General features: G+C 37.8%; 1 protein-coding gene across 5 annotated transcripts in view; it reads right to left on the bottom strand.

The window, feature by feature from the left end:
- Nucleotides 1-254: 254 nt before the first annotated feature.
- Nucleotides 255-27,040, bottom strand: part of DBT (dihydrolipoamide branched chain transacylase E2) — a 40,594-nt gene continuing 13,808 nt past the window's right edge. For 4 of the 5 annotated variants that reach the window (XM_019956979.2, XM_070786038.1, XM_070786039.1 and 1 more), the window contains 7 exons: nt 19,519-19,640; nt 16,506-16,722; nt 11,887-12,053; nt 7,941-8,018; nt 6,243-6,434; nt 6,031-6,102; nt 255-1,839 (listed from right to left, as the gene is read on the bottom strand). In XM_019956979.2, the coding sequence (XP_019812538.2) occupies nt 1,672-1,839; nt 6,031-6,102; nt 6,243-6,434; nt 7,941-8,018; nt 11,887-12,053; nt 16,506-16,722; nt 19,519-19,640 (1,016 nt within the window). In that variant the 3' untranslated portion in view covers nt 255-1,671. The remainder of the gene's footprint in view (nt 1,840-6,030; nt 6,103-6,242; nt 6,435-7,940; nt 8,019-11,886; nt 12,054-16,505; nt 16,723-19,518; nt 19,641-27,040) is intronic. The other variant, XM_070786037.1, reaches the window with a different exon arrangement.

Raw genomic sequence — 27,040 nt, 5'->3', positions numbered from 1 at the left:
TTCCCAGATGAGATCAATAACCTCTACTAGATGCTCTCATAGCACTCTGTTTTCTCTTCTTAGAGGTTAACTATATCCTTATTTTTATGATTATTAAGTATCTGTCTCCACCCCAGACTGTAAGCCCAGTGAAGGCAAGAACTATGAGGATAGGCATTGTATACCCACTACTTAGCACCACACTTAGTATACAGTTAATATTTAGATGTATAACAAATGTAAATAATAGAATACTATGCAGCCATTTAAAAGGATTATAATATAATATGGAATCGTTTATTGACTGATAATATAATGTTAAATTAAAAATCAAATTATAAAATAATAGATCCAGCACGATCTCATTTTCATAAAAAGAACAGCCATGTATACAGATACCTTGATCTAACTGTTAATAGTGGTAGGATTATGGATGATTTTATTTTCTTTGCAAGTCTTCATATTATCTGAATTTTAAAAAGAATAACATTCATTAGACCCATTATTTTGTGACTTACACATGATTTCCATTTTGAAAAAAATCAAAAAGACATTAAAACAACTTTTTCTGTCACAAAACTTCACTTGAACAACAGGATTCACTTAGATAATATCAGAAACAACCTGACTTTCTGATTCAAGTGGGCTTCTTAAAAAATGATCATGAGGATACCTTTATTTCTGTGCAAAATTTATTATTTTATTTTAATGTCCATAATTACCCATTAGTCTTCTCTCTCCCCTGATTCAAATTCCTTCTCAGGATATGGAGAACGGAACAGACTCTAATTTCTTAGTCTATCCTTTTTAGCTGAAGACCAAGAAATTTACTTTAACTTTTACTTTAATTATAAAATAAAAATATAATTTTATTTATAAAAATAAAATTAAAAGGTAATGGATTTCTCAATGTAAGACAATGTCAGTGACTGGTACATTTCAAGTACCTTCCTCACATTGAAGCAAGGTTGTAAAAGTGAAATTTCTCCCAATAAAACACTAAAACATTACCAAAATTCTAAAAGTTTATCCACTTTAAACAAATACTTTCAATGGCCTTATAGGTTACAAAACTATAATTGGACATTTTAAGATGAGCTTATAATTTTCACTTTTAAAAGACATTACTTTATACAAATAAGACATTTACAGATGATAATAGCTACAGAACAACAGACTCCTGGGTATCTTAAAAGGTTAATGTAATTGCACTTACTTCATAAAATAATTTGCATTATTGTGGGGAAATAGAAAATATATTTGCATATAAATTCCTTTTCCCAACTAAGTGTAATGAAACTCTCTAAGTTTCATTAAGAGTCAGTTTAAAATAAAATTTAAAAATAGAGAGAGAGAGAGAAAACAGGGCAAATACTGTATATGGCTGTCTGTCTCAGTAATATTCACTGTGTTGTTCCTGCCAGTTTCAATCCATGGACACAAAGACCTCAGCACCATATTAAGAAGTTATACTGTGACCTATAAAATGTGACAGACCTGGGAGAACTAGTACACCATTATTCCTTTTCAGTAAAAGCCTAACACAACAATTGATCCACTTTGTGCCTCGGAACCATAATCATATGTTACAAGTCATTTACAATACAAACTGCAATGAGGAACGTGTGCTGCACAGCTGGGCTCTTCGCGTTCTTTGGAAGCTCAGAAAGTTCAAGGATGTCTGATCAATCTTCATTTCAGATCTAGTAGCATAAAAGCTGGGTTTTCTAAGTAGGATTTCCACAAATTAGAGAAGCGTGACACTGTAGCGCCATCGATAATTCTGTGATCAGCCGACCAGCTCACATTCATTATCTGGGCCTTACAGACTTCCCCTTTCTCGTTAAATCGGGGAAGGGCCTACAAATAAGGAAAATAACAAAGAGTCAGCCTTCACTTGCACAAAGTAAGCTCTAGCAATAGCAATGCTGAAAGATTAGGCAAATCTCCCTCCCTATAACAGAGAAGAAGTGGGCATCCCAACTAACTTTTGAAAATGCTGACTCCTACCTTTCCCATCTTTGTGAGTGTGTGCTTCAAGCTTTCAGAGTTTCTCCAAGGAATTTCCTGTCCCCTGTATAATTTCTACATGTACGGTATATTTCATTTCAGATTTCTCAATTATTTAACAACTATTTACCAAGTACCTACTATGTACCAGGTACTTTCTAGACTCTGGGGATAAAGCAATGAATAAAACAAATAACAATCCTCACCCTCTTGGAGCTAACATTTTATTACATAATGTTAAATAGCGAAAAGTGCAAAGGAAAGTAAAGCACTTTGGAACAGAGAGAGAGATTGTAGGCAGGAGGTGGGAATAGGGGAGAAGGTATATATATATATATATATTTTTTTTTTTTTTGACAGGCAGGCAGGGAAAGCTTCACTAAGAAGGAGTCCTCACTGTAAGCAGTGGGGAAGCTAGCCATCTGGACACCTGGACAGACAGAAGGGAAGCTTGGCTGGAGCACTAGAGGACCAGCAGAATCAGCGAGTCAGCTGCAGTGGAGGGGCCGGGTGAGAGACGGGAGGTGAGGTCACAGAGGGAGCAGGCTCAAAGTGGGGCATGTTGTAAGACAACAGTGATGGCTCCCAGTCTGTCTTTGATTTTTTAAAAAACAGATTAAAAAAACTCTAATTCATTGTAAGTATTTTAAAATATATATTAAAATGAATTACTAAAATAAATATAAAGGTATACAAAATACAAGACCCATTTTTTATTGATAGGTTCACTAGACATAAAACCACTCTGTCGAAAGGCAGTGATTTTTTTTTAAATGCTAGGCTATCTACCAGCTAATACAGACTTCTGTGATGGCTGCATTCCTCATGGAATATTTAAAATTAAATATTAAAGCTGGAATGTTTAAAAGCTTTCCATCTTTTTCCCATTTTAACATTACCTAATAAGCAGACAACTTTCTGAAAAAAACTGGAGATCATTCTTTCCTGGTCAGTTATTCTTGGCTGTGGTGATGATTAATCCCTGGAAATTTGCCCCATTCCCAAATCACAATTAAAGAAGTGATCTGTTTTTGTAAGTAGCTTGTTATTCTTGATAATGTAAGTCTCCACACCCTACTGTTGAACCTGGCATGCTCCATAGAAATAAACCTAAAAAGATGCCTCTGGCACATTTGATGGACCTGAGTATTTAAGACTCACACTGGGGACTTCCTCGGTGGTCCAGTGGTCAAGACTCTGAGCTTCCAATGCAGGGAGTGCGGGTTTGATCTCTGGTCAGGGAACTAAGATCTCATATGCTGCATACCTCAGCCAAAAAAAGAAAGACCCACATTGGAAGAATTCTCCAAAAATAAGCCTATCTTTCCACTGTGATTTGTCAGTGTAATTCTAACATTCCTGGGAAAAGTATATAAGAATCTCATGGGCATAAATACTGTCCATTTATATACTTCATGCCTATCATCTGAATTTACTAAAAATGAATCAAATTAATTTATAACCATTCTGCCTTTTCTACCTAAGCTAACAAACTTCTTACTGTGTTTTATTCGGGGAAAAAGGCGAGAGCTGGCAATGAAAATTTCTAAGCCCTACCCTTTTTCTATAATTAGTGGTAGTTTAGTTGCCAAGTCGTATCTGACTCTTGCCACCCCATGGACTGTAGCCTGCCAGGCTCCTCTGTCCATGGGATTCTCCAGGCAAGAATACCCAGGAGTTGAACCTGGGTCTCCTGCGTTGCACGCAGATTCTTTGCCTACCCTCTTTCTGTAATTATCTCTTCATAGCCCGGATATGACAGTCACGGCCTGACACGGGTCCCCCTCACACTGAGTGGCACCAGCCTAGGGCCATGCAGGCCACTGCAGCTATTTTCCCTTCCCTTTGGAGTGAGGTGAGAAGCCATTGGAAGTTTCTGAGCACAAGGGCCAGTCATTGAAAGGGGACAACTTCAGGAGGAGCATGTGTGAGGATGGGTGGTAAGGGAAGAAGCAGGAAACTGGAGACGCTTTACTAGACTTCGAAGCAGGAAAGATGAGTCTGGCGTTCAAAGGAGAGATCTGGTCTGGAGATCTAAACTTGGAAACCATCAGCATCTAAATGGTATTTAAAGCCACTGGGACTGGATCAGACAAAGAAAAGGGCTGAAACTGAGCCCAGGGGTACTCCAGCGTTTAGAAATCGGGAGATGAGGAGGTATGGGCAAAGGAAACTCAGAGAGAATAGGCACTAGACAGGGAGAGAAGAGACCAGCAAGGTTTTCCTCATGTTACAATGAAGAAGGTTCTCCAAAGAGGTGGTACTGATCAACTTAAGTGTAGCTAATAGGTCAAGAAAAATAAGGACTGAGAACTGAGAAATGTGGAGGATTTCATGTTTTAAGATTATTTAGTGACCGTTTGAAATTTACACTGAAAACAGAAAATAGCAAAGGAGAGATGACACAAAGGGAGAAAAAAATGAAATATTATTTGTCCCTACCCAACAAAGATTAGTAGCTCTATTAAGTTGCTATGAAGATTTATCCTCTAAGAGATATACTTCATAGCCTGAGAACACCTTGGGTAAGATGATTCTGGAAAAAATACATCTCACACAGATCACTGTACACCAATGTTCATAGCAGCGTTATTCACAATTGCTGAAAAAGTGGAAAAAGCCCAAATATTCACTAGAGATGAATAGATTAACAAAATGTAGTATATGCATACAGAATTTCAGTTTGGGATGATAAACGTAGCTCTGCAGATGAACAGTGGTGATGACTGCAAACAATGTGAATGTAACTGTTGCTGCGACCATATACTTAAAAATGATTAAAATGGTAAACTTTGTTATGTATAGCTTACCACAAGAATATATCTATGTGTATAGTTCAGAAGAAAACAAATCACTTTCAGAGGAGATGGGAAAATAAAACTTTGTCAAATAGGTATGATGGCTTGTTTATAAACTGAAAAAGGTCAGAAATTAGTGAGAAACAAATGCTGAATTCTTGCTGGAGGGAAAGTGAGTAACTGAAATTATCCCTTAGAGAAACTCCTGATTTGGATGGAACAGTGTCATGTATGTGTTCTTATTTTTTCTTCCCCATCTCCTCTGTGTGCCAGAGGGGAAAACAGAGCTAGAAGAGGGAGCAACTTCGCAGCCAAAGTACCACCTGCTAGAAAACAAATCAAAGGCTGACTGCGAGTTTCTGTGAATGTTTTGGATGCCGACATGAAAGTAATAAACTCATGAAAAACAAGTCTAAGAGATGCTCCATGTGGAAGCATTACAAATACAGAGAAGAAAGGTTTTTCTGAAAACATGAAGATCAAAATCAAGGTTAATGTAGTGACAATGACATTTAATAATGGAAGCATTGAAATGGTATCTATGAGCTTATTTATTTAACTCTGGTGGTTCTCAACCCTGAATTAATGGGGATACCCAAGCCCAAGGCCCCCAAATTCTGGTGCAGTTGGTATAGGGTGAGCTTGGGCATTTTTTTCACACCTTCCAGATGATTCTAATGTGTAACCAGGGTTAAGAATCATTGTAATTCTTATTCTAAGTCAGTCTCCTATAACAGGGCCATAGTTCACTCATGCTGGAACCACCTGTGTTCTTGTTTAATATGTAAGTTTTGGAGGCTCTGTCCCCAAGGCCAAGAAATCTGCATTCTTAACTAACATTGCCAATGATTCTTGAACAGAGCAAAGTTTGAGAAAATTGCTCTCAGTGGTGTCTCATCACTATAAATAATAATTTGGATTGGCTTACTGTTATTCTTTGGCATTATGAAATTAAGATATTTTGATAGACTCAGACTGGCTACATTTGTGATTACTCATAAACACACACATTTGTGCCTGGCATAATCCACAATGGTTGATCCGTACAGAAATGATCCAGATCACGAGTATTTACTCTACAGAGCAGTGTAGGCCTACTGCTTCTGAAGAAATAACTGGCTTATTAAGCCCAATACCATACTTGAACCTATAAAGTGAGGGGGAAAACCTCAGATATAGTTACTCTTTGTTTTCACTTTCTCAATTTGCTTAAACTCTTCTGTCAACTATTTAACAAACATACCTTAATTGTTCCCAGGGCCCCAATTGCCACTTCAGGTGGAAGTATCACTGGTTTGGCATAGGTACCACCGATCTAAAAAAAGAAAAAAAGTAAGAGTAGAGAAATTAAGCTTTTGAGGAACAAATGGCAAATGAAAGTTTCTATTTTTAACTAAGCATATGATCACAATTCTTAAGTTCTGGTTTATGTACTTCAACACTGCTACTACTCACTGATCCAATGTTGGAAAGAGTGAACGTTCCTCCTATAAGGTCATTAGTGCTGAGCTGACCCGCAGAGCCCAGTTTCTGGAGGCGGTTCAATTCAGTGGCAATCTCAAATATGGAGCGGATCTGAACATTTTTCACATTAGGTACAATCAAGCCCTGCTCTGTATCCATCGCTATTCCAATGTTATGAGAAGCCTAAAAACAAGCAAACAATTATATAGTAGCCGTTTCACAGGCTAACAGAAAAGAAAGGCTCAATCCTCACTGCCTTATGAACTTAACTATCAAAACCTATTTTCACTAGATTGATGGTAATTTTTTAAAACTTTTCATTTATTTTTATTTATTCATTTTTGGCTGTGTTAGGTCTTCACTGGCACACGCAGGCTTTCTCTAGTTGCAGTGAGCATGGGAGCTACTCTCCAGGAGTGGTGAATGGGCTTCTCATTGTGGCGGCTTCTCTTGCAGAGCACAGGCTCTAGGGCACATGGGCTTCAGTAGTTGCTGCTAGCAGGCTCTGGAGTGTGAGCTCAATAGTTGTGATACACGGGCTTAGGTTGCCCTGTGGCGCATGGAATCAGGGATTGAACCCATGTCCCCTGCACTGGTTCATTGATTTTCAAAAATAAATGAAAAGTTTTAAAAAATTACCATCAATCTAGTTTTTAGGTGGATTCTTATCCCTTGGACCACCAGGGAAGTCCAGTGATGACTTAAAAGAAATGATTTTAAAAGGTTTTTTTGAAAAAGATAAACTAGGGCAACAGATTATTTTTACACATTATTAGTGGAAGTGTAAGCTGGCACAGACTTCAGGGAGAACATACAACATTAGGTACCAACATTTACAAAAATGTGTGCTAAGGGGATAAATGCTGAAGTATGTAGAGATGCACAGAGATGTTGAGTCAGATTATTTCTAAGATGGAGAAACTGCACATGATCAAAATGTTTGTCAGTAAGTCACTGGCTAAACAGATGATAAAGCTGTATTTATTGACATACAATGATGTCTAAAATATATTATATGGAAAAGAAAATAGTTAAAAGAAAATTTTAATTAAAAAACTATAATATTACATATATATTATATATAGAATTCCATATCTTTTTTAACTGTATAAAAATAAAATCCTAGATAGACATACATCTCAGCATAAACAGCTATCTTAGGGTCACGGGACTGAAGGTGAATATCAATATTTTTTGGTTTGAATTATTTGCAACAAGTATATAGTTAATGAGAAAACTGTATTAATCATATGGAAAGATTTTAGATTCAACCCCTCCTCCCCGCCCCCCTGAATATAAAGCTCACTTCTTGGTTGTATATTTCTAATAAGAATAATAAGTAAGAGCCAACATCCTCAAAAGAGTTCTCAGTCTTCATAAACTTTGACTTCAAACAGAAGAGTTCACTCAACGGAATTTAAACTTTCATTAATTTGCAAGTTTAAATTGGTCTTGCTTTTTAAAACTGCAGGAATTCCACTTCAAGCTCTCTTCTGTTTGAGGGGAGTGTGTGTAGTGTGAAAAATGTAACCCACTGCCTCATAGCTGTGTATTTCTAATATTCTAACCAGAAAACCAAAAGGGGTTAAAAATGGAAATCTGCATATCTGAAGAGTGTTGTTAATTATTAACCTACAAGCACATTTGCACTTTTATTTAAACAAAATATTTTCACAAAACATAGCCAACCTTGTATGTTATGTTCTGGCAGTTTTCATCCACAGAAGCATTAAGAATAGGAAACTGTAGTAATCCCAAGGAAGCAGCCTGTTTAAGAGGGAGAAAATGCAACATTAACACTTCTGACTCTGAAAGGATAGGAGATTTGAAGTGTTAAGAGGTGAAAGATGGAGGGAGAGAACTCTTCTGTAAATTGAGTTTAATCTCAAATCTACAGGTACCAGGCATATTACTCCTAACTTATCGTTCAGAAATGTGGAACTAGGTTATCCTTACCAATTAAGAATAAAAGATAAAAGTAGTCAAGGTAGCTTGTACATGCTAAGGAGATTTTCAAAATAACTATGAAGATTGACCAAAACACCAAAAGTCAAGTCTAAATTCTAGTGTTTTCCGAGTGTTAAGATTCCCATGAGAAGAAAACCTGCAGTTCAAAGAAACATTGTTAATTAAAACCTCAAAAAGCAGTTAATTATTCCCCTGTGTAGAAAGAACACGTGACGAGGATTTGAGAAGCTGGGGTTGTAGCTGGTGTCCCTGGCCAAGAAAAGGGCAGAGCTGATGCAATCACTGACTTTAGAGCTCGTCTCCCCAAACTGATAGCATTTCTGTCTTCCCATTCTGTCTTTCCCTGCTTTAATCTCTCTCCTTTGTTCTCTTCTGTCCATATTCAGATTTCCCTGTCTCCAAAATGTTCTCTATAGCCGTTTCTCTGCCCATTCGGGATATAATAAAGTCAGACATCGCATTTGGTTGTCATGCCTTGCAATCAGTTTAAAAACTAAAAAACTAAAAATGCTTAAGATTGACGGTAAAAAGAATTCCTTCCCCCACCACCTTCATCTTGTCCAATTAACGGTCCATTATATGCATTGTGCTGTGTTATTTTTGTCTGTGGGTGGGTGGTCTTGACAAAGAAAAAGAAGTCATATCCCTGAACTGGAAAGTTAAGGAGTTTTATAAAGCATTTTATTTGATAACTTTAATCTTCTTTATTTAAAAAAATTCATTTAGTTCAGTCAGTTCAGTCACTCAGTCATGTCCGACTCTTTGTGACCCCATGGACTGCAGCACGCCAGGCTTCCCGGTCCATCACCAACTCCTGGAACTTGTTCAAACTCATGTCCATCACGTTGGTGATGCCATCCAACCATCTTATCCTCTGTCGTCCCCTTCTCCTCCTGCCTTCAATCTTTCCCAGCATCAGGGTCTTTTCCAATGAGCCGGTTCTTTGCATCAGGTGGCCAAAGTATTGGAGTTTCAGCTTCAGCATCAGTCCTTTCAATGAATATGCACGACTGATTTCCTTTAGGATGGACTGGTTGGATTTCCTTGCAGTCCAAGGGACTCTCAAGAGTCTTCTCCAACACTACAGTTCAAAAGCATCAATTCTTTGGTGCTCAGTTTTCTTTATAGTCCAACTCTCACATCCATACATGACTACTGGAAAAACCATAGCTTTGACTAGACAGACCTTTGTCGGTAAAGTAATGTCTCTGCTTTTTAATATGCTGTCTAGGTTAGTCATAGCTTTTCTTCCAAGGAGCAAGTGTCTTTTAATTTTATGGCTGCAGTCATCATCTGCAGTGATTCTGGAGCCCCCCAAAATAAAATCTCTCACTGTTTTATTTCCCCATCTACTTGCCATGAAGTGATGGGACCAGATGCCATGATCTTAGTTTTCTGAATGTTGAGTTTTAAACCAACTTTTCACTCTCCTCTTTCACTTTCATCAAGAGGCTCTTTAGTTCTTCTTCGCTTATAAATTATTTTGAGTATAATCCAAATTTTGTAAAAGGAAAAACAAGGTATGTGTTCATAGATATGAGGTCATTTTTTCTCCTGAACAATACTTTAACCATCATTTGTATCTATGCCCTGTCTGCCTTAACATATTTTTTCAGGTTTTCCTCTTCCTCAATTTCTTTCATTCCCCAAACCCAACTAACAGCAACCAAGATTCAACCTCAGCAATCCTTTATTTAGTAAGTTCTGGTTAACCTTTTCTTCTCTCTTGGTGTGGGAGGCTGAATCAAAAGCCCCAGTCTTGCACGCCTCCGTATACAAATCCTTTGGCAGTGCTCTTGCAAGCTGATTCTGAGCTAAGTTATATGACTCGCTTTGGTCAGTGAATTAAAAACAAACTAGGTGCAGTGCAGCTTGGGGAAAGTGCTTACATTCTGCTTCCTCTCTTCATCTGCCAGTACTGAGCCCATGTGTAGGCTGGTATACTGGGCAGATAGGAGAGACATGGGAAGAGAAATGAGTCAAGCTCACTGAGGTCATCCCACAGCAGCTGGTCCCTTGGCCAACCTACTAGCTGTCTGTAGACATATGAGTGGGCTCTGCCAAGATCAGCAGACTGGCTGTGCTCATGAGAAAGAATAAATGTAGATTGTAGACTACAGAGAAATAGACTGTAGACCCATGAGCAATAATAAATGGCTAACTGTTTCAAACCATCAAATCTGGGGGTGCTTTGTCATTCAGCAATAGACACACTTGGCTTTTAAGTGACTTCTTGGTTCTGCCATCATCAAACCACTGACCCTACTCACCCTCTGCCACCGCCTAGGCAACTCAACTTCTATCTACCTCTTAAACACTGATGGAAAACCCTGAGCCTTCTTTTCTTCTCCTTTGCACATAATTTGAGTGATTTCATCCATGAGTTTCAACTGCTGTGCCTCTACAGATGACCCTCAGAGCTGTAATATAGTCTAGATCCCTCATTATCGGACCCTACTACATCTCATGTTTATACAGCATCTCTTTCCTTGTTAGGGTAGTTGTTAAAAAGATGGAGATACAGGAGAACAGCTTCTGTCTTACAAGACTCAGCATCAGTGAAGAGACAACTGAGGATAAATACTTTCAGTACACTGAGGTAAGCTGCAATGTGAAACAAAAAGCTTGTTTAATTCAGACTATGATAACCACCAGCTTTTGTAGGAAGCTACACTGGAACAAAATTTGGTGTTTAGGATGTACACACATTTGATCAAAGGAGGAGGCAGTACTTCAGGTAGAGTTGTATATTCCAGGAGCTACACATAGCTTAATCTGACTATAGCGGGGGGGCTGGAGGGGGGGGTGACTGAGAGAAGACATGAAAAGTGGGCAGCAAAGGCACATAGAAATATTCTATTATGCCACAATAAGGCATTTACAAACTATCCGGAAGGCAATCCTGAAAGGGAACCACTGAAAAGAAACAGGGGATAATACAGTAACTTGATTTACAGGGGAACAGTCTTGGTGGAGTGTGCCAAGTGCTTGTGGGAAGCCGCACTGGAGTTAGAGACAACAGTATACACTTTTTAAGAAAAATGGACCAGAATGAAAACTTAACTTCTCCACTTGTTATATAAATCCTTGACAAGTTTGTCAACTTCTCTGAGTGCCAGTTTCCTTAAACGGAAAGAGGGCATAGCAATTATTTACACATTAGCATTATTCTGATAGTTAAAAGAGATCATATATGTAGCATGCTTCGTACAGAGTTAGGCAGAAGGCAGCTGCTTCCTGAATAGTGGTTAGTGAGCTATGCAAGCTCAGCTGATGGTCTTATTCTTTTTATATTGGTCCCAAGGTCCTAGAAATGATTCCTAGAAGCCTCATATGTTCCTTGAAAAGTGAAAAATCAATCCTGAGTCTCACCTTTGTTCAAATCAGGACTTTGCTGTCATGATTCTTTCTGAATTAAAGGCTTTACCTACCTGGCAGGACAATCCCAACCTAGTTCAAAGAGATAAGTAGATAAAAATCTGACACAAAAAATTTCAATTTTATAAACTTCTGTGAAACAAAGAGAGTATATCTGTACATTTTTCTAACTATGTGATATCATGAGAAATATTACTTTTATTCAAACCCATAGTTAACACACTGGATATCTGCAAAACAAAATTTATATGTCTAACTCAAGCCTTGCTTGAAATGAATGAAATCTTACTTTTAAGAAGAAGGGCATAAAGGAAAGTTTAATTCCACGAGCAAAAGCAATGGGTTTTAATTCTTCTCGTAGCTTAACCAGTTCAGTAAGGTCAACCTCATCACAATACCCAAAATGAGGTATCTTCAGCGCTGCAGACATGGTCTTGACCATTGCTTTGTGAAAGCCTAGGAAAAACATACATATTTGTCTTTATTCTTAAAACCTTTGATCCCTTCAACAACTATAATAGAAGGTTCTCTAACGTCACTTCAGTTCAGTCAGTTCAGTTCAGTCGCTCAGTCATGTCCGACTCTTTGCGACCCCATGAATCGCTGCGCGCTAGGCCTCCCTGTCCATCACCAGCTCCTGGAGTTCACTCAAACGCATGTCCATCGAGTTGGTAATGCCATCCAGTCATCTCATCCTCTGTCGTCCCCTTCTCCTCCTGCCCTAAATCCCTCCCAGCATCAGTTTTTTCCAATGAGTCAGCTCTTCGCATGAGGTGGCCAAGGTATTGGAGTTTCAGCTTTAGCATCAGTCCTTCCAAAGAAATCCCAGGGCTGATCTCCTTTAGAATGGACTGGTTGGATCTCCTTGCAGTCCAAGGGACTCTCCAGAGTCTTCTCCAACACCACAGTTCAAAAGCATCAATTTTTTGGTGCTCAGCTTTCTTCACAGTGCAACTCTAACACCCATACATGATCATAGGAAAAACCATAGCCTTGACTAGATGGACCTTTGTTGGCAAAGTAATGTCTCTGCTTTTTAATATGCTGTCTAGGTTGGTCGTAACTTTCCTTCCCAGGAGTAAGCATCCTTTAATTTAATGGCTGCATTCACCATCTGCAGAGATTTTCGAGCCCCCAAAAATAAAGTCTGACACTGTTTAGCCATCTATTTCCCATGAAGTGATGGGACCAGATGCCATGATCTTCGTTTTCTCAATGTTGAGCTTTAAGCCAACTTTTTCACTCTCCACTTTCACTTTCATCAAGAGGCTTTTGAGTTCCTTTTCACTTTCTGCCATAAGGGTGGTGTCATCTGCATATCTGAGGTGATTGATATTTCTCCCGGCAATCTTGATTCCAGCTTGTGCTTCTTCCAGCCCAGCGTTTCTCATGATGTACTCTGCATAGAAGTTAAATAAGCAGGGTGACAATATACAGCCTTGACGTACTCATTTTCCTATTTGGAACCAGTCTGTTGTTCCATGTCAAGTTCTAACTGTTGCTTTCTGACCTGCATATAGGTTTCTCAAGAGGCCGGTCAGATGGTCTGGTATTCCTATCTCTTTCAGAATTTTCCACACTTCATTGTGATCCACACAGTCAAAGGCTTTGGCATAGTCAATAAAGCAGAAATAGATGTTTTTCTGGAACTCTCTTGCTTTTTCGATGATCCAGCGGATGTTGGCAATTTGATATCTGGTTCCTCCGCCTTTTCTAAAACCAGCTTGAACATCTGGAAGTTCAAGATTCACGTATTGCTGAAGCCTGGCTTGGAGACTTTTGAGCATTACTTTACTAGCATGTGAGATGAGTACAATTGTGCAGTAGTTTGAGCATTTTTTGGCATTGCCTTTCTTTGGGATTGGAATGAAAACTGACCTTTTCTAGTCCTGTGGCCAGTGCTGAGTTTTCCAAATTTGCTGGCATATTGAGTGCAGCAACTTTCACAGCATCATCTTTCAGGATTTGAAATAGCTCAACTGGAATTTTATCACCTCCACTAGCTTTGTTCATAGTGATACTTTTTTCCAAGGCCCACTTGACTTCACATTCCAGGATGTCTGGCTCTAGGTGAGTGATCACACCATCATGATTATCTTGGTCGTGAAGATCTTTTTGGTACAGTTCTTCTGTGTATTCTTGCCACCTCGTCTTAATATCTTCTGCTTCTGTTAGGTCCATACTATTTCTGTCCTTTATTGAGCCCATCTTTGCATGAAATGTTCCCTTGGTATCTCTGATTTTCTTGAAGAGATCTCTAGTCTTTCCCATTCTGTTGTTTTCCTCTATTTCTTTGCACTGATTGCTGAGGAAGGCTTTCTTATCTCTTATTGCTATTCTTTGGAACTCTGCATTCAGATGCTTGTATCTTTTCTTTTCTCCTTTGCTTTTCACTTATCTTCTTTTCACAGTTATTTGTAAGGCCTCCTCAGACAGCCATTTTGCTTTTTTCCATTTCTTTTCCTTTGGAATGGTCTTGATCCCTGTCTCCTGTACAATGTCATGAACCTCTGTCCATAGTTCATCAGGCACTCTGTCTATCAGATCTAGTCCCTTAAATCTATTTCTCACTTCCACTGTATGACCATAAGGGATTTGATTTAGGTCATACCTGAATGGTCTAGTGGGTTTCCCTACTTTCTTCAATTTAAGTCCGAATTTGGCAATAAGGAGTTCATGATCTGAGCCACAGTCAGCTCCCGGTCTTGTTTTTGCTGACTATATAGAGCTTCTCCATCTTTGACTGCAAAGAATATAATCAATCTGATTTCGGTGTTGACCATCTGGTGATGTCCAGGTGTAGAGTCTTCTCTTGTGTTGTTGGAAGAGGGTGTTTGCTATGACCAGTGTGTTGTCTTGGCAAAATTCTATTAGTCTTTGCCCTGCTTCATTCCATATTCCAAGGCCAAATTTGCCTGTTACTCCAGGTGTTTCTTGACTTCTTACTTTTGCATTCCAGTCCCCTATAATGAAAAGGACATCTTTTTTGGGTGTTAGTTCTAAAAGGTCTTGTAGGTCTTCATAGAACCGTTCAACTTCAGCTTCTTCAGCGTTACTGGTTTGGGCATAGGTTTGGATTACCGTGATATTGAATGGTTTGCCTTGGAAACAAACAGAAATCATTCTGTCATTTTTGAGATTGCATCCAAGTACTGCATTTCAGACTCTTATTGACCATGATGGCTACTCCATTTCTTCTAAGGGATTCCTGCCTGCAGTAGTAGATATAATGGTCATCTGAGTTAAATTCATCCATTCCAGTTCATTTTAGTTTGCTGATTCCTAGAATGTTGACGTTCACTCTTGCCATCTCCTATTTGACCACTTCCAATTTGCCTTGATTCATGGACCTAACATTCCAGGTTCCTATGCAATATTACTCTTTACAGCGTTGGACCTTGCTTCTATCACCAGTCACATCCACAACTGGGTATTGTTTTTGCTTTGGCTCCATCCCGTCATTCTTTCTGGAGTTATTTCTCCACTGATCTCCAGTAGCATATTAGGCACTTACCGACCTGGGGAGTTCCTCTTTCAGAATCCTATCATTTTGCCTTTTCATACTGTTCATGGGGTACTCTCAATTAAACTCTTTCTCTTGGACCTACCATCTTCATTACATATATTACATAGCTTGAAAGCCACTAATTTCAATGCTGAAGCGTGGACTGTAGCACAACACCAGTGTCAAGTGTAATATATAATAGGTGAGTGTTGCTAAGTCACTTCAGTCACGTCTGACTCTTTGCAATTCTATGGACTGTAGACTGCCAGGCTCCTCTGTTCATGGGATTTTCCAGGCAAGAATGCTGGAGTGTGTTGCCATTCCCTCCTCCAGGGGATCTTCCCTACCCAGGGATTGAGCCTGTGTCTCTTATGTCTCCTGCACTGGCAGATTCTTTACCAGTAGCACCACCTGGAAAGCCCAGTAGAATAGGTAACTGCTTTCCAAGCTGTAGTGTATAAAAAATTCAAAAGGATGCAAGCCACGTATTTACACAATGGCTTTCTTGCAAAGTCACTTCTGGAAGTTAATCATCCTAAGAGTTTGTACATAAATCAGAAGTACTTGTTTTGAAATCTAACAAAAAAATAATAAATATTTAAAATACTCTTAACAAGTCTTCAAATAGAAAAATTATCTCCAAAATCATTGCAGATGGTGACTGCAGCCATGAAATTAAAAGAAGCTTGCGCCTTGAAAGAAAAGCTATGACCAACCTAAACAGCATATTAAAAAGCAGAGATATTACTTTGCCAACAAAGGTCTGTCTCGTCAAAGCTATGGTTTTTCCAGTAGTCATGTATGGATGTGAGAGTTGGACTATAAAGAAAGCTGAGCACCGAAGAATTGATGCTTTTGAACTGTGGTGTTGGAGAAGACTCTTGAGAGTCCTTTGGACTGAAAGGAGATCAAACCAGTCATTCCTAAAGGAAATCAGTCCTGAATATTCATTGGAAGGACTGATGCTGAAGCTCAACACTTTGGGCACCTGATGCGAAGAACTGACTCATTTGAAAAGACCCTGATGCTGGGAAAGATTGAAGGCAGGAGGAGAACGGGACGACAGAGGATGAGATGGTTGGATGGCGTCACCAATTCAATGATCATGAGTTTGAGCAAGCTCCAGCAGTTGGTGATGGATCGGGAAGCCTGGCACATGCTGCAGTCCATGGGGTTGCAAAGAGTTGCACACTACCGTGCGACTGAGCTGAACTGAGCAAGTCTTGAAACATAGAAATTATCTGTAGACAAGTTTATATGCTAAGAAACCTGCTAACATATTACTCCTCAAAAATTATCAGTATATATTAAAGCTTTTCCTAGAAAAATGATAATTTCATAATGCTGAAGCAACTTCCCCCCAAATAAATGGCACTATTCCTTTACATTACTGTTATTATTACCTTTCACGGGTTCGGTTCTGTCTTTGCCTATGAACACTGGAGGCTTTGATATTGGAATAGGAATAGTTCTGTCTTTTGGTTTTGGTGGAGGTGGCATAATTTCAGCTTTTGGTGAAGGAGGAAGTATAGCTCCTGTTTGCTTTTCCAGATAGTTGAGAATATCTTCTTTAAGTATTCTGCCATCTTTTCCTGAGCCAATAACTTCACTCAGCTTAATCTAAAAAAAAGGATACCTTTTTAATGCTAAAAATAAAACTACCTAAAAATGAATAAATCCATCATATGGTCTCTAAGTGGAATTAAATGAGCTGAAGGTAAAGTATCTCTGACCAATAAATTAATATAAGGAAATAACACTTTCTTTATCCTAACAGAACACTATAAACTATAACATTTTCATCATCTCAATAGAATACTAGAAACTACAGCTACACTGGTCATTTGTTACTTTTCTACATACTGTTCATTTACCCATGTAGTAACAATGTAATATCTACATTGTATATAGCTACTTTTGAAAATATATTTTTAAACAACTATTTCTAAATGTCTTGCATAATTCTTATTGGATTTTTTTTTTTCCTTTTCCTGATGACTACATAAGAAGAACTGAGCATTTAAAGGAGAGTTAAACACTGTAACAAATGCAGACCAATGTTTCTGACCCTGGCTACCAGTATACACACAATGACTAAAATAATCATCCAATAAAAGCTCTCTGTAACAGCTACACTCTGCTATATTTAAAATGGATAATCAACGAAGACCTAATACATAGCTCAGAGAACTCTGCTCAATGATATGTGGAAGCCTAGATGGGAGGGAGTTTGGGGGAGAATGAATACATGTATATGTGTGGCTGACTCTCTGCTGTCCACCTATATCTACCATAACATCATTAATTGGCCATACTCCAATATAAAATAAAAAGTTTAAAACAAAAAAGTCTGTCAATTAGTTTTTTCCTGATGGTTCTTTTAGAAAGATCAGTACAAAACACTGAAATGAACTTTATTGAGGCATATTTGGAATGTGACTTCCTCAGCCCAAGTTAAGGATCAACACCTAAGTTTTATTAAGGTATTCCACAGAATAAACAATAGATGATGTAATTCCACTTTCTACTAGTTACTCATGATACTTTTTGGAAACATTTATGATCTGGCTTTATTTAATCACTTCCTATGTTTGGTTACAGAGATAAAATATTTTCACTAAATTGAATTCTACATAAAAAGACATATAAGCTTGGATGATACCCTCCTGCATAGTGTATATTAATCTCTCAAGGCTACGTCCTGCTTTATTTATATTAGTGTTTCTCTAAGAATGATTTCAAAATAATAAAGGACTTTATCACATCAAACATTTAGTTTATAACAAGTAAACTCTAAGAATTTAAATAATTTTTAGGTAATTACAAACTCTGAGTGCCACTGGTTTTAAACTCTATTTATTAATATGCCAATGTCAAAAAAAGGCGGGGGGGAGAAGAGTTGTTTTGTAATAATAAATCTGCTATATAATTTCTAGTAATTATACAAATGCCCTAATTATATACATATATATATATCTTTAGAAAGACACAGGAAAGCAACATCATACATTTCTATAGGTAGTCCTTCTATATAATTTTTTAAAATGGTAAAATGTTTATGGCTTTCAAAGCAATATAGAAGATCATTATTTCATCTAATACCTTAACAATCTAGTATTCCATAATACTATTTCTATTTCTCTATTTCAACAAATCATCTTCATATCTCAACACATTTAATGGCTAATAAATTTTCATTAAAGGTAGAGAACATAATTTTCCTAAGCATTTCCCTGATTTTGACCACATATGTGCCTTCTAGTTTCTGGCTATACAGAACACTTGGAAGAATATATCCTAGATGACCTTCCCCAGTGGTAGGATAACTAGCTGAAGAGATATGAACATTTTAATGACTCTTACTACATATTCCCAAAATGTAGACATTTTTTCCCACTGTAACTAAACTACTTCTCTCAAAAAGAGACAAAAACCCTGCACTGTGGGGCACAGTGGAAAGAACTCAGGCTTTGGGACCAGAAAGATCTGTGCTCACATCCCCAGTTGAGCTATTTATTTGATTGTAGGCAACCCAATCAACTTCTCTTCCCTTTCTCATCTCATCAGAGAGAGGATAATCCAAACCAGCTTGCAGGGATACTGTGAGGATTAGTTGTAACGTTATGTATGGCGTCTGGCTAAGAAGTGCTCAAACGATAGAGGCAACCATTGTTGAGGCAGTATTAATAATTGAGAGCACTGGTTTTAGAGTCATGGAGATTCACTTTGGAATCCTAGTTCTACTATTGTGTTAGCTATGTGACCTTGGACCAGTTATTTGACCTCTCCAAGTCTTATAAAAGTCTGTTATTTCACAGAGTTGTGAAGATTAAAAACAAGATGACATATGAATTATTAGCACAATGCCTAGGAGCCATCTTGCTTTGAAGATTAAGCATCAGTGACTGGCAAGTAAGAGGGAACACAAAAGACCAGCCTCCATGACTGAAGTCAATACTATGGTGTTTTCCATCTCCCTGGGATCCAGCAGACCCTTGAGACCATAACCGTGCCTGGACCATTTCCCATTCCTTCCCTGCCCTGCTTCCTTTCTTCCTAGTAAAGATGATCACTCTTTCAATTAATCAATCACATGTTCCCAAACCCCTGTCTCAAGCTATGCTTCTAGGGTATCTGATCTATGACTCTAGTATTTATAAGTATTCAATAATCAGTAGCCCTGACTTTTATTAGGCTCTCAGAAAAAACAAAAAACCCACACTTCTCACTTAATATGAATAATAAGTTCACAATTTTCTTCTCATTTCTCATAAAGACTAACCTTTTAGTAACTTGAGCTGTGTTTTCTTTAATCCCAACTTGAACCAACTCATTATGCAATATCTGGGCAATTCTTCATAGATACACATGGAGACCTTCTATGTGATCTCACACTTAAATATTAAGAAAACTTACATTGTTTTCCATTGCAAGGCGACGAACTGCAGGAGTCGCCAGTGTTTTCTGGCCCTTTATCTCTTGGTGTGTGTGTTCATCATGGGACACAGCAGGGGTTTCAACAACATCTTCTTCTGAATCTGGAAACAAGGTAAAATATTACTGTTTAGTAGAAAATATTAAAACAACAAGCTTGTTGTTCAGTCCTTAAGTTGTGTCCGACCCTTTGCAACCCCATGGACTGCAGCATGCCAGCATGTCCTTCACTATCTCCCTGAGTTTGCTCAAACTCATGTCCATCAAGTCAGTGATGCCATTCAACATCTCATCCTCTGTTGCCCCCTTCTCCTTTTGTCCTCAATCTTTCCGAACTTCAGGGTCTTTTCCAATGAGTCAGTTCTTCATGTCAGGAAGCCAAAGTATTAGAGCTTCAGCTTTAGCATCAGTCCTTCCAATGAACGTTCAGGATTGATTTCCTTATTGACTGGTTGGATCTCCTTGCAGTCCAAGGGACTCTCAAGAGTCTTCTCCAACACCACGGTTAAAAAGCATCAATTCTTGAGCACTCAGCCTTCTTTATGGTCCATCTCTCACATCCATACATGACTACTGGAAAAACCATGGCTTTGACTAGACAGACCTTTGTCGGCAAAGCGACATCTCTGCTTTTTAATATGCTGTTTAGGTTTGTCACAGCTTTTCTTATAAAGAGCAAGCATCTTTTAATTTCATGGCTGCAGTCACCACCTGCAGTGATTTTGGAGCTTAGTGTCTTATAATATACAAATAAATTTCATTTAAAATATATAGTCAAAAAGTATGATAGATGAGCTACTTCAGAATGGAAAAGCACAACTTTAAAATAGAAAAACAAATAAGGGTACTAGAGTGAGTGAGAGGGGTGTACTAGTACCAGGTACTGTTTAATGATTATGATTATCTTCTACTTACATCACTTCTGTTAAAATTATGTAGCAGCTACAAGTTAAAAAATGAGTTTCTTTCATAAATTTTAAAACATGTAAACATTTTCTTAATAAATTTCTCACATTCATATATATGTACACTATATATACATTTGTATATATACAAACATATGTATATATAGCATGAATTAAGAATCAAATGTGAGGTAAATTACATGAATCATGTAAAATCTGTGAGAATCTTAAATGCTTTCCTAAGATAATTCAGCATTTAAATTTTTTTCTCTGCTTTGAATGCAACAAAGAATGCTTGGAAGGTTTTATTTTCATGGCTAATACTAATTTGGTAGTTTTGTTCTCTGCTAATACTAATTTGGTAGTTTTATTCTCTAACTCTAGAGTAGTGGTATAAGAAAAATAATCTTGGGCTATTAGCATTCATTTTTGCAACCAAAAAAGCTTCTGAGAGCATTTAATTGTCAAGGTTGGATGCTAGCAAATCAATACTGAGTACAGCAGAATCTCTGTGGGAATAAGGAAATTAGAGACAGTCTCTGAACATCAGCAGGCAACTGAGTTATCTTTGACATTAAATTCTAAGCAAATAAATTTCCACTGCTGCAACTGTGGAAAGACATTCTATTCATTCACCCCCCTCACTAATCTATGAACTGGCCCAGTGGAGCTCTCAAAGTTCCCCATATGGGTAAAGAAGAGAAAAAAGAAACAAACAAAAGCTTTGTATTGAACGTGAAGGGTAGTAGAAAATGTGACGGTTGGAGTTCAGGACATACTGCCCCAAAATATGCCACTCTGGTGTACTGATTATTTTGAGCTGCATGCAATTGGAAAACATCAAACGCAAGGAGAGGTTAACTGAACTCTCATTTACCTGAAGACATCCAAAAGGAACTCAAGTGCCATAAGCTCCCTCCCCAGAAGACAGTCTGAGTTCTAGAGAAGATTGACTCTTATCACAGAAGTGAAGTGAAGTGAAGTGGTGCAGTCATGTCCGACTCTTTGCGACCCCATGGGCTGTAGCCCACCAGGCTCCTCAGTCCATGGGATTTTCCAAGCGTGAATACTGGAGTGGGTAATTCGTAACACGGACAGACAAACTTTTGTCACAAACTATCATCAGTCAGTCAGTCCAGTCGGTCAGCTGTGTCTTGCTCTTTGCGGCCCCATGGACTGCAGCACGCCGGGCTTCCTTGTCCATCACCAACTCCTGGAGTTTACTCAAACTCATGTCCATCGAGTCAGTGATGCCATCCAACCATGATCAAACTATCACACCTCCCACATTTTCCACGAAGAGCCCGTTTATCTTTCCTAAAAATGGTTTACTCTCCCTTAAGAGGCTTCCTTCCCTCCTACTCTTTTACTTTAAAATACTGTATTGTCCTGGCAAACATCTTTAATACTATAAACTCTATACAACACCTAACGTGTTGTTACCGCAGAATGTACGAACAGACACGTTGTTAGAAATGTAGTACCAGTGTTCTAGGTGCAGAATGGAACTGATATTCCATCTCTGCAAACAATTTTCAGTGTAATAAAGTGGTTTGGAACATGGGTTTTAGAATTAAACAGAGTTGGGATCAAATCATAGCTCTACCAATTACCAGCCATGTGGCCATGGGCAACTTAAACCTCCATGTATCTCAATGTTGCATGTGTCAACTGTGGATAATGATCTGTATGGTTTAATGAGTTTACATAAATATAGCACATAAGCACAGAGAAAGCATTCAATCAATGATAGATGTTCAAGTTAAAGGGTGAATGCAATATAATGGCAGAAGTGAAGAAGTAAACTGAAGTTGCTCAGTTGTGTCCAACTCTTAGCGACCCCACGGACTGCAGCCTACCAGGCTCCTCCGTCCATGGGATTTTCCAGGCAAGAGTACTGGAGTGGGGTTGCCACTGCTTTAAGAAAGAGCAAAATACATAGGATTTTAAAAAATAAAACTAATGAGTCCCATTAAATGAATTGTTTTGAAAAGTTTGGGTTCAAAATGTTTTAGTTGTTTAGAGAAGTGAGGAGTAATCTTACCTTTTAAAATAGAGGTTAGAGAAAGTCAAGTTAGCTATAAGGAGAACTCACAGCAATAGTCTAAAAATTGAGTTTATAGTAGACAGCACACTGAGGCATGAATCAGCTTTGATATAATCTTGATAATATTAAGTAACTAAATCATCAATTTGTAATTGTAAAGAGTATATGCTTTTTAAATATCACAGATACAAGTTGGCATAAGTGAGTCTGGTGAGGTCTCTTCAAGCAGAGGTCTGTCTACAGCCAAAGCACTCATAAATAGGACTTGGAGGTCACAAATACATTTTTCCTTATCAAAATTATCATGATACCCCAATCTTAAAAAGCAGGTTGAAACACCATGTTACAAAAGATAGTACCATAGAATATTATTTAAACAAGCATTAAGACAGGATTTTGTGTCCAATATTACTACTAAGATTTCTACTCTTGATCACTTGCACTCTAGATGCAATTATTTTCTTTACTTGAAAAATGTACAAAAATAGATGTTATACTCCTAAAAAACTTTTCATTAGGTAATTTTCTTACTCATAGTATAACTGGTTTTCTCGACACTAGAACAAGGAATAATACAAACAAATTCAGTATTACTATAATTTTTTTTTTTTGGCTGTGCTGGGTTCTAGCTGTGGCATGTGGGATCTAGTTCCCCAAACAGGGAGTAAACTTGGGCCCCCTGCATTGGGAGCATGAAGTGTTAGCCATTGGACCACTAGGGAATGAATACCTTACTATAAATTCTTGTTTAAGACAAGGTACATGAGATATTTAGAAACCTTTTCCATTTCCATAATTTAAAAAGAGGCATATATAAATTTCTTAAAAAACAATCCACTATTCTATAGGCTCGCTTATTTGATATACAGGATTATGCTTCATAGTTATTCTTACAATAAAAGATTTAATACAAATTATAAAAAATATAAATATAAAAGCAAAAAGGTACACACAGAAAATAAAACTAGCATGCAAGACAATTACTCAGAATGCACTATGAATAGCAAATGAAATAGTTAGCAATGATCATTTTTCTATAAGGAAAATTACCAGATAATTTTTACTCTTGCAATCTATCCAATCCTGTTAAGTTTTTATAAATAACACATTGCACATACAAAAAATATAAAATTTGTTGAGTGTTGAAATACATATATATCCATAACCATCACTGCAATCAAGTCACTGGATGTATCTACCACCCCTCAGAGTTTCCTTGTATTCCTTAGTAATTCTTCCTTCTCAAACCTTCCCGCCTCTCCTTAGTAATTCTTCCTTCTCAAACCTTCCCGCCTCCCTACTCTATCAGCAGGCAACCACTAATTGGTTTGCTGTCATTATAGATTAGTCTGGATTTTCTAAAATTTTATTAATCTCCAAAATATATAAGCAACTCATGCAGCTCAATATAAAAAAACAACCCAATCAAGAAATGGGCAGAAGACCTAAACAGATATTTCTCCAAAGACACACAGATGGCCAACAAACACATGGAAAGATGCTCAACATCACTCGTTATTAGAGAAATGCAAATCAAAACTGCAACAAGATATCACCTCATACCGGTTAGAATGGCCATCATCAAAAAAATCTATAAACAATAAATGCTGGAGAGGATGTGGAGAAAAGAGAATCCTCTTGCGTTGTTGGTGGGAATGTAAATTGATATAATCACTATGGAGAACAATATGGAGGTTTCTTATTAATTAAAATTAAAACTACCATATGACCCGGAAATCCCACTACTGGGCATATACCATAATTCAAAAAGACACACGTCTCCCAGCATTCATTGCAACACTATTTACAACAGCCTGGACATGGAAGCAGCCTAAATGTCTATCAACAGATGAATGGATAAACAAGATGTGGTACATATATATATAATGGAATAATATTATTCAGTCATAAAAAGGATCAAACTTGGGTAATTCGTAGTGATGTGGATGAACCTACAGTTTGTCATACAGAGTGAATAGGTCAGAAAGAGAAAAATAAATACCATATGTTAATGCATATGTATGGAATCTAGAAAAACGGTACTGATGAACCTATTTGCAGGGCAGGAATCTAGATGCAGACGTAGAGAACAGACTTGTGGACACAGGGGAGGAAGGAGAAGGACAGATGAATCGAGAAGCTACTATTGATATACGTATACACTACCTTGTGTAAAATAGCTAGCCAGTGCGAAGCTACTATATGGCACAGGGAACTCAGCTTGGTAATCTGTGATGATGACCTAAAGGGGAAGGATGGGGGTGGAGGGATGGGTGGGAGGGGATATATGTCCACATATAGCTAATTTACTTCATGGTATAGCAGAAACTAACACAACATTGTAAAGCAATTATACTCCAATTAAAAACTAAATTAATATACATAGAATCATATGGCATGTTCTTTTTATTTCTGGTTTCTTTGACTCAGAATAATTTTTCAAGATTCATCCATGTCATACAGGAAATTAATTTCTGTAAAAGAGTTATTTAGAAAAACATACCCCTCGCCTGAAAAAGTTTTTGATTTTATAATTTGCTATATCAAGACTTACTAAGTTGGATTTCACTGGGGATACCAAAAGAAACTTTAAAAATAAAAGCAAACAATAAAACCCCCCTCAAATCCCAATTGCTCACTTGTTCATACACAGGCATCCCTGGGAATCCACAGGTTCTAGATTCATGGATTCAACCAACTGTTGATTGAAAATATACAGAAAAAAATTCCAGACAGTTCCAAACAGCAAATCTGAATTTGCTGAATGCCAGCAACTATTTACATAGTATTTACACTGTATTAGGCATTACAAGTAATCTAGAGATGATTTAAAATATAGGCTATATGCAAATACTACAGCATTTCATATAAGGGAGATGGGCATCTGCAGGTTTTGGTATCCGTTTGTGTGCGTATGTGTCTTGAACCAATCCTTTGCAAATACCAAGAGACTACTATAATCTGCTTTTGTGAATGGCCGAGATAGATACCTAACCTGGTCTACAGCACCTGATTGGTTATTCTAACTTACTGACATCCACAGTAATGTTTAGCATCTTTGCTTGTTTCAGTTTATATCAAGAATATAATTCTTTCCTTTTAAGGTCTTAACTGAATGATTAAAAAAAAAAACCTGTATCTATTATCTTATTTACACATCAAAATAATTCTGTACTTATTTCAGGTAATTAAAAAAATTATTTGCTTATTTCTGGCTGTGTTGGGTCTTCACTGTTATGCAGGCTTTTCTCTAGTTGCAGCAACCAGGAGCTACTCCCTAGTTGCGGTGTGCGGGTTTCTCATTGCAGGGGCTTCTCTTGTTGCTGAGCACAGGCTCAACAGTTGTGGTGCATGAGGCTAGTTGCTCCGCAGCATGTGGGATCTTCCCAGATCAGGGATTGAATCCGTGTCTCCTGCATTGGCAGGAGGATTCTTTACCGCTGAGACAACAGGGAAGCCCCTATTTCAGGTAATTTTTAAAGATAAAGTCTTTCTTGTTTTTAATATTCCTAAATCGTGCCTTTCAATAGAAATCTGAAATCAAGACAAAAGGAAACACCCCTAGAACCCAGATCATGGTCTTTTATGCACTGCACATTAAAAGAACAAGAGCTCCTAAAGGAAGAGATGATTCCAGGTCTAGGCAGGAAAAGTACAAGATGATGCCAAAAGCATGGAAGTTTTTGAAAATTAACAGGGTCGTGTTAAAACACACAGCAACCACCTTGAAATGGTCACCACTATTAATAATTAGAAATCAAATAAATAATAAGAAAGCTTCAAGAAGTTTTGGATGCAACATGTTATAGTGAAAAATATTCTGGACAAAAACTCAGGACATCTGAGTTCTAAATTTGGCTTTATGACTGCCATGGGCAAATCACCCAACACAGAACTTCTTAAACTGGATTACCTCATGAATAAGAACAAATAAAACATTAAGCGTGAAACATTTTATAAACTGTGAAGTGTGCCTATGACATTAGTTATATTATTGTACAGACTGAAGGACTAAGAGTCAGCCAACCACTGTAGTTCAGACTCCTTCTAAACTTCCCAACTTCACTATATTGAAAGGGCTTCATCTCAGCACTTCCAGAGAGATTGCTGGCTTAGGTTTGCATCACAGAATTATGGTCCCCCTGCCCCTCCTCCACATCAAAGCTTCCTAGATGACAAAACCTTGGTATATCACACCAATGCCAAACGGAACTTCTGATGTAGAGGGTCAGCTATTTGTTAGCATAGCGACAGCGCACAGCTTTAATTTTCCTATAACATTCTCATAATGAATTCCCTTTTGTCAGAACACCTAATGATTATAAGTTCCATGGCTGCTGCTGCTTCTGAGTGCTAGTTTCTTTGCTTCCCACTCTGGTTTTCCCTCTTTTCTACTTATCTTTAAAAATTTGGCTTTCATAACCACCACCAATGAGAATGTGTTTTGGTTTCATATCAGTGGCAAACAGAGCAACCCCATCATGTGAGATTTAATCTTTGCACATTCCAATTTTTATTAGTGACCAATGTTCAAAGCCTGAATCTTTCATTC

The sequence above is a fragment of the Bos indicus genome, chromosome 3 (genome assembly GCF_029378745.1).
Source record: "Bos indicus isolate NIAB-ARS_2022 breed Sahiwal x Tharparkar chromosome 3, NIAB-ARS_B.indTharparkar_mat_pri_1.0, whole genome shotgun sequence".
NCBI lineage: Eukaryota > Metazoa > Chordata > Mammalia > Artiodactyla > Bovidae > Bos > Bos indicus.
The sequence above is the reverse complement of the archived record's forward strand: the minus strand, read 5'-3'. Positions and strand labels throughout refer to the sequence as shown.